Source organism: Bombyx mandarina, chromosome 01 (genome assembly GCF_030267445.1).
Source record: "Bombyx mandarina strain Sakado chromosome 01, ASM3026744v2".
Taxonomy (NCBI): domain Eukaryota; kingdom Metazoa; phylum Arthropoda; class Insecta; order Lepidoptera; family Bombycidae; genus Bombyx; species Bombyx mandarina.
This window is the reverse complement of record NC_143208.1, coordinates 15,170,243-15,183,926: the sequence shown is the minus strand read 5'-3', so window position 1 is coordinate 15,183,926 and position 13,684 is coordinate 15,170,243. Positions and strand designations below refer to the sequence as shown.

Genomic DNA, 13,684 nt, shown 5'->3' with positions numbered 1-13,684 from the left:
CTATCAACCCTATTGGGGTCAAGAACCGAGATCGACAATGTAACGCTACACTTCAGTCAATTTATCTCATTGCTTCAACACGTCATAGGTCTATCCGTGACCCGTAATTTTTGTGATTCTGGTATTAATTCGAGATAGCTTCGTTTGCAGACAACCTCTTTAGATGCGTGTTTAGTTAAATAGAAATATGTAATAAAGCTTAGACGATGAGCTTCCGGCCTTTTATTTTTTTAAATGTTTACCGGAATCTACAAATATGAATGGTATAAATAGATAAACGATTTGAAAATCCATATGAAATATCGAAATATTAACGAATACATCACTAAGCGTATAACATTAAATATTAGGAACTTCACGTGAAGCGCAATATAGAGAAGGAGTGCAGAATGTTCATTTTTTTTCAATTATGCAAAAAAATCATTAAATCAATAAAGAAAACATTACACACACTACCGTGTATTTGACACAACACATATACGCACACATATACTCTGCGTTTATTGTCAAACTTTTGTTATTGTTAACAGTCTATGGTCAAATTGAGAATAGATTAATATTGTTTGTCTTTAATACCTACTATTTATCTATAGTGTAGTTTTGGCGAAATCTGTGATTATATTAAAGAAGTCTAATAGTGTTTGACAATAGAACCATAATAATGTTTATAAATAAAATTTCAATTAATTATAGTCGAATTTCGACTACTGACCACTAGTTTATTTTACATTTTTAAAACGTGTTTGACAGCGGTCACAGTTTCCAGTTCGTTTGCCATTATATTTTCCGTCCCATATAATCCGTTATATCTGTAAAATTATTAGTTGCTTGCTTGGCTGCCAAAGCAATCTAGTAAAACGACGTAAACTATTCCATCATTCAAAATGATCGAAAAATATTTATTCATAAATAGTTTTCTTAGTTACTTATTAGCTAGCTTAATTAGTTACTTATAAATAGCTAGTGTTGTAAATATGCAAGGATTATAATAACATTATTTTCTATTTCTGTTAAATTTCTGATAACCACAGTACGTCTTACGTCGTACATACTTCCGTATGTACATACGTCACGGACGTCTTATTCAATATTTAATATACCTATGAGCATTTACCTGCAATTTCATTCGGGTTGTTGAAGTCAAACCTTAGTAGTAGATTCCGCGAAGCACTGCTCTTGCTATGGTGTTAGCTAACTCTCTCAGGATGAGCCACGTGAGCTCACCTACCAGCCATGAAGTAGCCGGAAAAGCCGCTTAGACTACAAGCGTATAGGTAAAAGACTATTTAAATCCCTCGGAAATAATGAGTATTTCTAAATGAAAGGTATTCTTTTTATTATCACTTTTTCGTTAGCTTGGTCTAAGATGTCAATCTATTTATTTAACGGAATCTTTATACTCGTACATAATAACTTTTATGAGCTACAAGATGTCTGAGTAACTTTAAAATTTTCACACGTATTGGAGATCGATGAGAATATAATATGTATTATTATAATATTTTTATTTGGTGAAGATAGCCAGGGTTAAAACAAATATGTCTATATATAATATATTCGCTTCGTTATTAAAGTGTGTGTTTTTTACCAGAAAGAGTAACTAAGATTAAAAGCGTAAAATATTATTATTATACATATTATTTTTACATGTTCAACGTAAGGATGGTGCTTAACTATTTCTGTGGAAAATTCATAATTTTTCTACTTTAGTCCAATTCGGTTTTATGCAATGCATTATGTATTCTCAGTACTGTTCTTTGATCGTGCTAATTAAGTCCTCGATATCGTTCGCGGCCGGCACAGAATCCTTTTTATACTATTAAGGGCTTTCAACCGTGAGGTTCCATGACAACAATTCAGTTATCGGAAAACGCGCTTAATATGATAAATTCACGAGCGCTTGAATTTAATTCTTTTCTCATTTAGAATTCAGTATATAATTGTCTAACTGAATTTTGTTTGTGAATCGAGACATGTGGCCCTTATCGGCTTAAATTTTCACACGAGGGGACGGTCCGCTTCAGGTTTTCAGGTTAACCCCAAACAACATTCTGCAAATCGCAGCGAACGTTTCCTATGCGGTCGGCGGAAAGAGGCGGGATAGTACAATTTCGAGATTTGCGGTTTAATTTTACAATTTGATGTCGCCGCTTCGCTACTAAAGCTGTTCGTAATGTGAGGGATCCGATCATTAATATTTTTTATTCCAAAATGAGCATTCGTTCATCCTTGGAAATCGTCTCCTTTAAATTGGCATTTATGACATACTTATACTTACAAATTACCAGAGAGGTCCTGGGTGCCCACGAGTCGGCTTTCCGATCAATTTAAAACCTAAATTAATGTTCAATAGTCTGAATGATTCGTTTCGATCGTGATGCAAATAATAAGAAGCAATCTTGCATTGATAGTGGTTCAATTGCACTAAATTAGTAATTGATTAGCTTCGTGTTCCGTTTTCAGCAAAGATCGCGCAAATATATTTGTAGGTATTGCTACCAATAAGTGTTAATTTAGTGCCACTTATCAGAATGGACTTTGTATGACCTATATTGAAGCAAAATAAGAACCGATCTGGGATCTCATATGACGATGTATACAATTCGTTTAAAACTATAATATGTTTTTGATGAAAAATTAATAAGCTCCGTGGTTTTCTTTTAGAATTTTAAATCCAGATCGTGAACCTTAGGAGAAAAGACATACGCGCTTCATTTATTTGAAGATTGTTATTTCTTGTTTTAGAACATGTTCTAGCTTCGCACGCTTTCACTTTTTCTGTTGCGAAGCTATCACGAGGTCCCATTTGAGTTTGGATAGTCGTTTTCCAATACAATTAAGGCTCTAATTTAACGTTTCAAAATGCATCGGGATATGATATTTTACTTAGTTTTTTTTCCACTTAGCTATTCAATTTATATTTCACTTTGTCCAAATTATTTTATTATTATTAAAGAGGCAGGTTAACTGATTTATTCAAACACGTTAAAGACTTAAGAAATGGTTAGAGCTGACAAACAGGGTATCAACAAGGCTTGAGGCTACCGCATTCTGGTAACAAAACAAGTGAAATTTTTTCAACATTAACATTGCTGACGAGGTGGGAGTGAACATACGCAAACATATTAATCTGAAACTTACTAGTGAGCTTATAAATATGCGAAATTCTAGGTATCCCAAGTGATGCCACTGAACCACAAACTCTATACACCTTCTTTATACGTATCTATAGCTTGAAGTGGAATACGTAAGCCAATTTCGAATAGATGACCTAGAAGACCAAGACATTTGTCGTGCACTTCTGAGAAGTCGAGCTTCGGGCCTGCAATAATGGCGTGCTCTGTGACACGAAGTGGGTACTTTGTCGCTATAGTAATAAATCAAAAGACAGGTCTGGGAGTTCCTGAGATGATGAAAATTCTCATTTTATTGTTACTTTGTAAATTTGCCTACTGCACCAAAAAATACAAATAGAAGTGTAAGTTTAAAAATAATAAATTGACCAATGCAAAACGTTTTGATCATTTAATTTTTTTTTGTATAAAACTTCTTATTTGAATTTAAAATAGAACGGAAAGTAAATAACAAATAAACAATTCAATGTTAATGTAAAATGGAGGGATTGTGTTCAGGTTTGAGCCCCGTGAGCTCACCTACTAGTTAAGGTTACGCTGATATAGCCTCTCAAGACTCTCACCTTAGGTAGAAAAAAAAAGGGATTGTAGTTGAGCAGTCGTATGGTCGCCCAGCTCTTTCACGTATGAAAATCGAAACAGAAGTCGGCTATTCGTTGTTCGTTAAATTTTTATTCGTCTAATTCTTAATAGAACTGGCTTCAGAAAACCTTAGAGAAGAATTATTTTAACTTGTGAATCTGTGACCGTAAACATAAGTATGCCTTTCCGTTTTTTAATTAGCACCAGAATAAGACTAGACCAGACCAAGACCAGAACAAGCATGTTCAGATCAGGAAGCTCATCTGATGGAAAATTACCATCGCATGAAAATAAGCAATGGATGGTGCATGATCGCACCATCACAAAAGCCTCGTTTTAAGAACGACTTTTTTATTAGCGGTGGGTTGTCTGGTGAGCTCGCGTACCTATAGGTACTGCCACCACTTTGCCTATTTAGGCCACGAAGCAGCAATGCGTTTCGGCTTGAAGGGTGGTGCAAACGTTGTACTGTAGAGCCGAGCCTTAAAATTCACGTTTCAAGACGCGTGACGGCATTTACATTGTTGACATCTATGGGCTCCGGTAAACACTTAAGATCAAGTGGACCGTGAGCTTATCCTTCCAGCTAAGCAACAGAAACAGAAAAATAATACACTTTACTTACCTATAGTCTCATTTCGAAATTACTCTATTTAGGATTATCAGCTTTTTTCATCTAGCTACGTATTTATCTCGCAGGCTACTATTATGAACGCGAACAAAGCGGAACTCGCTGCAGTTGATTGTACTCGACATTAAATTGCATTTTCTTTCAGTACCGGTACGGCGTCAAGCTCCTTTGTAAGTTAATAGAATTTATACGAATTCCACGGCTTAAATGTATTAAAAAATAGTATTTGTCGATATGTTTCATTATTTCGTATAATAAGAACAATAAACAAATTGTTTTACCCTACTAGTTTCAGCACAATGCAGTTGATACGTAAACTTATAGTTCTTACATATATCATCCACTTTTTTTTTGTTATTGCTTAAATGGGTGGACGAGCTCACAGCCCACCTGGTTTTAAGTGGGTAAAAAACCATCTACAACGTAATTGCGCCACCCACCTTGAGATATGAGTTCTAAGCTTTCAGTATAGTTACAACGGCTACAACGGCTGCCTCACCCTTCAAACCGAAACGTATTACTGCTTTACAGCAGAAATAGGCGGGGTGATGGTACCTACCCGTGCGGACTCACAAGTGGTCCTACTACCTTTAAGGCTACGTTAAGGCATCGTGATGTCAGTAGCACAGCTTAACACTAGGCGTGCCATAAGCTTGGCTACTGCAAGAAGGATCAGCAGAGCTCCACTTACAGATATACAATTTTATTTTATAGATCAGAATCAGTGTTACACATCCAAAAGCTAAATAGCATTCAAAACAAACATACCTACATTCTTTTACCAAAAACCTGTTTTGGTTTATTTGTTTTTAAAGCTATGCTATGTTTAAAGTGAATATTTAACGATAAGAATTGTTTTCGGTGTTCAATAACGAACTTTGGCTTTTATTTCTTATATCGATTCCGTTTTTTTTTATTTTTTATTAACATACCTTTAAATGGACTAGAGGTCCCGCAGTAGTCGAGATTCGACTATAGTTAATTGGAATTGTAAGTTTGACACCATTATGACTGTATTTTATACTTCTATAATAACATATTTCGCCAACACTATACTATAAAAAATATTAACAAAGACAAACAATATTTAATCTATTCTCAATTTGACAACAGACGTCAAGAACAAAAGTTTGACAATAAATAGTATGCATGCGTGTGTGCGTCAAATACATGGTATGTAGTGTGTGTAATGTTTTCTTTATTGATTTAATGTATCTTCTATGCATTATTTTAAAAAAATATTAGCATTGTGCACTTCTTCTCTATATCTATATCTATACTAATATTATAAAGAGGAAAGATTTGTTTGTTTGTTTGTTTGTTTCGAATAGGCTCCGAAACTACTGGACCGATTTGAAAAATTCTTTTTCCATTAGAAGCCGACATTGTCCCTGATGAACATAGGCTACCTTTTTTAAAAAAAAAATTATTTTATTTTTTTGGTTTCATGTGTGTTTTAATGTTTCCGAAGCGAAGCAAGGCCGGTTAGCTAGTTCTCTATAAGTGTGGAAAATTTCATACTCCTCCGTCCGCGCAATTTTCATAAAAAGGGATACAAAGTTTTTGCTTCACGTATTAATATATAGATTTTTGAAAAATACGTTGCATACGAACTACAAATGAAATAATGTTTTTGTAGCAATTTCGTTTCAAACCGGTTTCATTATACTTCGATTACCTATCTTCAATCGATTCGTCCTCTATATTAGTTTCTAGTAGGGTATAGCGTTCGTATGAGGGCTGATTCAAGGCCCAAGGAAAAAGTTTTTTTTTTTATACCTTAGATGGGTGGAGGAGCTCACAGCCCACCTGGTGTTAAGTGGTTACTGGAGCCCATAGACATCTACAACGTAAATGCGCCACCCACCCTGAGATATAAGTTCTAAGGTCTCAAGTATAGTTACAACGGCTGCCCCACCCTTCAAGCCGAAACGCATTACTGCTTCACGGCAGAAATAGGCAGGGTGGTGGTACCTACCCGCGCAGACTCTCAAGAGGTCCAACCACCAGTAAAAAGTTGTCGTCGATGTTAGCCTAATGAGAAACCACTCTCTTACCTATTTCTGCCGCGAGACAGTCACTCGCTCTCGTTTGAAGAGTGGGATAGCCATATTACAACAAAACTGAAAATTCGACCTCAGACTTCAGTTTGGTAAAAGGTGAGTAACCACAATAACGTTGTAATATCTATAAATTCTGGTAGGGACTACTAACATTTCGGCCGTAAATTCGTTCAAACATCTACTTCAAAAACTTCTCACTTCACTTAGAACCAAGAAATTATGATGATTTTGAACACAATAATATACTATAATATATAATATAAACTATAATGTATTAATAGGTATCTTCGGAATCTTGCCTAAAGGGACTCCTTTTAATAATATATTTTAGTTATTATAGTAAAAGTATTATAAATAAATTTTTGGAACGAAGTTCCTTATGGGACGATGCGGAGGGGTATCCTAACCGGGAAAAAACGTCCGTAACGTAAGATTTTTATTAGTAATGCACACAGTGTACGACTTAATTTTATAATAACGTACAAAAAATGACGTATTTTATTATCATTTATTGACCACGATCTCAGAGCGTTCGTTTGCGCAATACACTAACTCTTATGCAAGCAGCCGTGAATGAAGTGTACCACAATAAGTTCGCACGTTACTGAATGACCGTGGGTTGTTGCGAAACCTCCAGTTTAATTTTTTTTATACCTCGGATAGAACCGTCAAATGGGGTAAATAGGGACAAAATCGAACTTCAGATTGAATTTTAACATAGTTCCAATTAAATAGTCACTGCTCAACCAAAGAAATAAGTTGAGTCTTGAACGTACCTAGGTGATAAAAACCGTTACATTATTTTAATTATTCAATTTAAAGAAATAATCGGAAAAATAATGGAAATCCCAATTTACCCCGCATTCGGGGTAAATTGACACGGGTAAGGGTTAAATTGGGATATTTGTAAGGGTTGTCAGTTCGCGGTACTGCGATATATAGGTAGGTAGGTAGGTGCCATACAATTATTTATATGGACCGAAATGATGAATACAATCCATAATTTAAGCACAATACACAACATAGTGTAAATTAAGCTGGTTTCTATTCCGAAGCGATGTGACGTGAATGATAATCAACAATACAATGATCAAAAAAAGTATGTGCATGTTATATTTTAGAAAATTATTATTTAATTTCTTAAAAATCACAACTCTGAAACAAAATCATAAAATAGAATAAAAAATAGAAAACAAAAGGACTGGAAATGCAATAATACAATTTTATTTAATCAACATTTTCAAAATAATCTTTGAGCAAGAGTAAGATATCAGGTGAATAAGATAAAAAAGCAGATTTATCTGATTACTGCCTATAATAACAAAAATAAAAGAAATTATTTCTAAGCTAAATAACTTCTTCTTTTTCTCCACCTTATCCCACTATGTGGGGTCGGCACAGCTAATTTTTCTCTTCCATTCTCTTCTATCAGCCGTCATCTCAACACTCACTCCTCTCTCTCTCATATCGTCATTCACACACTCCATCCATGTCTTCTTCGGTCATTCTAAGCTAAATAACTAAACTCAATTAATTCACTCACTCATAATTGAAACCTAGACATCTCGGATTTTTAATTAATGTTACATTTAAAATCTGAGGCCTGTTTTTATTTTTATGTGCGTTGTGAATGTTAAAAAAATCATGATTCGACGCGTGAATAGATTCTGAAATAACAAAAGTTTTGATTCGTTTGAGTTCTTTTTAATTTTTAATTTAATTTTATTGCTATAAAGGACATACGACCGGGCAGATATTACAAGGTAAATGTCGCGAAAAAATGTAATTATATATATACTTTTCTTTTACCTATAGTACTTACATAAACTAACTGATAAACACATTAACCTTCTTTACATCACGCAATTGAGTGATAGTATAGGCTAAAAAATCTATTATAAGATATCAGTGACAACCCTAACAATCCATCCCTATTTTGTCTTTTGGCGTTCCAATTTTGTGTTTTCTCGTCCCTAATTTTTCCAGTCTCGTTCCAAATTACCCTACATACGTCCCAATTTTCCCCAAAAAGAAAGGAAAAATTGTACATTTTTTATTTTGTTGAAATATTGTATTTAAAATAAGAATATTGCAACTTACCGTTTGTTGTGGTATTTCCAGGTGTATTAAAAACTTATATAAACTGTGATCTTATTGAAAAAACAACGATAATATTACTTTTTTTAAAAGTTCTGTAAGCTGTTTTAAAACGCACTTTTCAACCACTATTTTCAATTTAATTTGACGAATTTTTGGGACCAACATATCTCATATTTAGTAATTCCATAGTTAACTCGGTTTTTCTTCTATACATTGATAAATATTAATATATACAAAATTAGGTCGATTCCGTGCTACAGGTACTTTGAGAATCTTCCGCAGGTTTGTCCCAATTTACCCCAGGATCCCAATTTACCCCATGTCATGGAACTTAAAATTAATATTTTTATAATAAGGGATTCGTTCCTAACTCAATTTTTTTAGGTTTTTAGGTTTAAGTTCATTGTTAGAATTGATTGTCTCATATATAGTTATAATATGTGTACTAAAATTTACATTCAAAACTTGTATTGTACTGATGTTTTTGGTATACATGCCTTGCAACGTTATTTAATAGCCAGGCGACGAGCGGTTTGTCTCGTCGCGTATGACGTGGCGGCATGTCACTCTCTTCGGCCTAATGAATGACTAATGAACTAATGATGAAAACTTATTTAGACGATAAGTTACTTACGTGCGGTTTATAGTTTGTTTAATATAGTTTGATACCTGGGACAGTTGGCGGAGTGATGTTTTTGCTCGAATGAATCTAGTAATGTTGAAAAAATATGATATAATGTACAATGTACCTTACACCATTTTTTCTGTGGAGGACGGCTACTCAATTTATACCCGTTATTAATTCGTATATTACGATTTTTTTTAAACTGTTGTATGCTCATGAAATTTGTTGGCTATGTTATACATCATGATAATTATTCGACGATTGTCTATAAGGCCCTTGAACTCATCAAACTAAGGTTTTAACTAGATTTACTTTAGGAAACACCTACAATTCATAAAGAGTACGTTTTTGAGTTACCTATTCTATTTGTTTCGCAATTTGTTTAAATCTTTCAGCTTTACTGTTAATTCGTCACCGATGTTACAAAATTGATAGTTAAAGGCACATACGAGTATAACATTACGTATTAGGGAGTTTATGTGTTAAAATTGTAGTTGAAGTATTTATTCTTCGATAATATTTTCAATACAGAGCTACTGAAAGTTATATTGAACTGAATCTTATTAGAAATTAATTTAAAAATATATAATACTAGCGACCCGCCCTCGCTTCGCTTCGGAAACATTAAAACACACATGAAACCAAAAAAAAAAAAAAAAATATTTAAAAAAAGTAGCCTATGTTCATCAGGGACAATGTCAGTTTCTAATGGAAAAAGAATTTTTCAAATCGGTCCAGTAGTTTCGGAGCCTATTCGAAACAAACAAACAAACAAATCTTTCCTCTTTATAATATTAGTATAGATTTATTAGCCGCATTAAGATAACAGAGATGAATGTTTGTGGAATACAAGAGCATAAGCTGATGGATTAATAATTTATAGGCTAATGGAACAAATAACAACCATTGTTATTCAGGTACATGATATAACTTTTGCTCCGGACACTTCGGTTGTACTCAAAGAGACGTTGCCAGTGTTGGAGCAAGCCGTGAGAGATGGAAAAGCTCGCTTCATTGGGATCGCTGACTATGATATCGACTTGATGAAGGAAGTAGTAGAGGAGTCGGAAGTCAAGATATCAACCATACTCTCTTATTCGAAGTCCACGCTCTTCGATAACCGCTTACAGAACTATATTAGTTTCTTCAAGGTAAGTTTCTAAGTGACAGCAATTCTCGAGGAGGACGTGAAATCGTTTGTTTGAAAATGATAAAAGTGTGATCTATATAAATAACTAACTTAACTTTCGCGATCTGTGTACAAAAGTTCGAAATTAGAATGGTTAGAATGTAACCGGTATTGCAAGGTATTAACCTTAAAATATGTATGCAGTGCACAACATTTAGTTTTTTTAAGTGATTGTAATTTTGTAGTACATATTTCCTCTATGATTCATCTATTAATTATTCTATGTGATAATTTTTTTCGAGTAATGATCAAATTGACGCAAGAAATTAGTCTATTTGTAGGGAGATATACGACAAAGGGAAGAAGATCTTCCACCGAGCGGCTGATATTGCTCGGTAGACCGACGGACCGAATGTCGTTTTTTTTTCATTCCTACCTAAACTGATAGCCTTAAGAGGCTATTTCAGCGTAACCTTAACTAGTAGGTGAGCTCACGGGGCTCAAACCTGATGACGAATGTTGTTGTTCGGAACTTGTATATATATATGCAAGCTTATCTTGAAAATATTGTAATCTAGATTCAGGCATCTGTCAAATATCTTGCGTTGTATGATGGCTACCCGCCACATATTTAAATCTCCCGCTCGATCCTCCCGCGCTCGCTAATATCGAAGCATCAGTGTGCCGAATCTCACTGACGGGACACGCGCCGATCGTTATCGCGTCCGTTTATCTTCCACCGGATAAGATCGTTCTAAGCAGTGATATCGAGGCGCTGCTCGGTATGGGGAGCTCTGTCATTCTGGCGGGCGACCTAAATTGTAAACACATCAGGTGGAACTCACACACCACAACCCCGAATGGCAGGCGGCTTGACGCGTTAGTCGATGATCTCGCCTTCGATATCGTCGCTCCGTTAACCCCGACTCACTACCCGCTAAATATCGCGCATCGCCCGGATATACTCGACATAGCGTTATTAAAAAACGTAACTCTGCGCTTACACTCGATCGAAGTAGTTTCAGAGTTAGATTCAGACCACCGTCCCGTCGTTATGAAGCTCGGTCGCGCTCCCGATTCCGTTCCCGTAACGAGGACTGTGGTGGATTGGCACACGCTGGGCATCAGCCTGGCTGAATCTGATCCACCATCGCTCCCGTTTAACCCGGACTCTACCCCATCTCCTCAGGATGCCGCTGAAGCCATAGACATCTTAACATCACACATCACCTCGACATTAGATAGGTCATCGAAACAAGTTGTAGCGGAGGACTTCCTTCACCGCTTCAAATTGTCCGACGATATTAGGGAACTCCTTAGAGCTAAGAACGCCTCGATACGCGCCTACGACAGGTATCCTACCGCGGAAAATCGTATTCGAATGCGTGCCCTACAACGCGACGTAAAGTCTCGCATCGCCGAAGTCCGAGATGCCAGATGGTCTGATTTCTTAGAAGGACTCGCGCCCTCCCAAAGGTCTTACTACCGCTTAGCTCGTACTCTCAAATCGGATACGGTTGTAACTATGCCCCCCCTCGTAGGCCCCTCAAGCCGACTCGCGGCGTTCGATGATGACGAAAAAGCAGAGCTGCTGGCCGATACATTGCAAACCCAGTGCACGCCCAGCACTCAATCCGTGGACCCTGTTCATGTAGAATTAGTAGACAGTGAGGTAGAACGCAGAGCCTCCTTGCCACCCTCGGATGCGTTACCACCCGTCACCCCGATGGAAGTTAAAGACTTGATCAAAGACCTACGTCCTCGCAAGGCTCCCGGTTCCGACGGTATATCTAACCGCGTTATTAAACTTCTACCCGTCCAACTCATCGTGATGTTGGCATCTATTTTCAATGCCGCTATGGCGAACTGTATCTTTCCCGCAGTGTGGAAAGAAGCGGACGTTATCGGCATACATAAACCCGGTAAACCAAAAAATCATCCGACGAGCTACCGCCCGATTAGCCTCCTCATGTCTCTAGGCAAGCTGTATGAGCGTCTGCTCTACAAGCGCCTCAGAGATTTCGTCTCATCCAAGGGCATTCTCATCGATGAACAATTCGGATTCCGTACAAATCACTCATGCGTTCAACAGGTGCACCGCCTCACGGAGCATATTCTTGTGGGGCTTAATCGACCAAAACCGTTATACACGGGAGCTCTCTTCTTCGACGTCGCAAAAGCGTTCGACAAAGTCTGGCACAATGGTTTGATTTTCAAACTATTCAACATGGGCGTGCCGGATAGTCTCGTGCTCATCATACGGGACTTCTTGTCGAACCGCTCTTTTCGATATCGAGTCGAGGGAACCCGCTCCTCCCCACGACCTCTCACAGCTGGAGTCCCGCAAGGCTCTGTCCTCTCACCCCTCCTATTTAGCTTATTCGTCAACGATATTCCCCGGTCGCCGCCGACCCATTTAGCTTTATTCGCCGACGACACGACTGTTTACTATTCTAGTAGAAATAAGTCCCTAATCGCGAAGAAGGTTCAGAGCGCAGCCCTAGCCCTAGGACAGTGGTTCCGAAAATGGCGCATAGACATCAACCCAGCGAAAAGTACTGCGGTGCTATTTCAGAGGGGAAGCTCCACACGGATTTCCTCCCGGATTAGGAGGAGGAATCTCACACCCCCGATTACTCTCTTTAGACAACCCATACCCTGGGCCAGGAAGGTCAAGTACCTGGGCGTTACCCTGGATGCATCGATGACATTCCGCCCGCATATAAAATCAGTCCGTGACCGTGCCGCATTTATTCTCGGTAGACTCTACCCCATGATCTGTAAGCGGAGTAAAATGTCCCTTCGGAACAAGGTGACACTTTACAAAACTTGCATAAGGCCCGTCATGACTTACGCGAGTGTGGTGTTCGCTCACGCGGCCCGCACACACATAGACACCCTCCAATCCCTACAATCCCGCTTTTGCAGGTTAGCTGTCGGGGCTCCGTGGTTCGTGAGGAACGTTGACCTACACGACGACCTGGGCCTCGAATCAATTCGGAAATACATGAAGTCAGCGTCGGAACGATACTTCGATAAGGCTATGCGTCATGATAATCGCCTTATCGTTGCCGCCGCTGACTACTCCCCGAATCCTGATCATGCAGGAGACAGTCACCGTCGACGCCCTAGACACGTCCTTACGGATCCATCAGATCCAATAACCTTTGCATTAGATGCCTTCAGCTCTAATACTAGGGGCAGGCTTAGGGACCCCGGTAACCGTACTCGTCGAACTCGACAAAGAGGTCGACGTGCAACCTAACCCATGCACCAGCCCGCTGAGTTTCTCGCCGGATCTTCTCAGCGGGTCGCGATTCCGATCCGGTAGTAGATTCATTCGCGAAGCAGCTACTCTTGAGCTGTTAGGTCTCCTTCGGAGGCGCTCGGGTAGCTGTTAGCAAATCCCACCTCTCCTGG

General features: G+C 37.9%; 1 protein-coding gene across 2 annotated transcripts in view; it reads left to right on the top strand.

Annotated features, from left to right (window-relative positions):
• Nucleotides 1-13,684, top strand: part of LOC149503592 (uncharacterized) — a 31,193-nt gene that overhangs the window by 15,022 nt on the left and 2,487 nt on the right. For both annotated transcript variants that reach the window (XM_089730855.1, XM_089730857.1), the window contains exon 4: nt 10,053-10,286. In XM_089730855.1, coding sequence (XP_089586981.1) covers nt 10,053-10,286 — 234 coding nt within the window. The remainder of the gene's footprint in view (nt 1-10,052; nt 10,287-13,684) is intronic.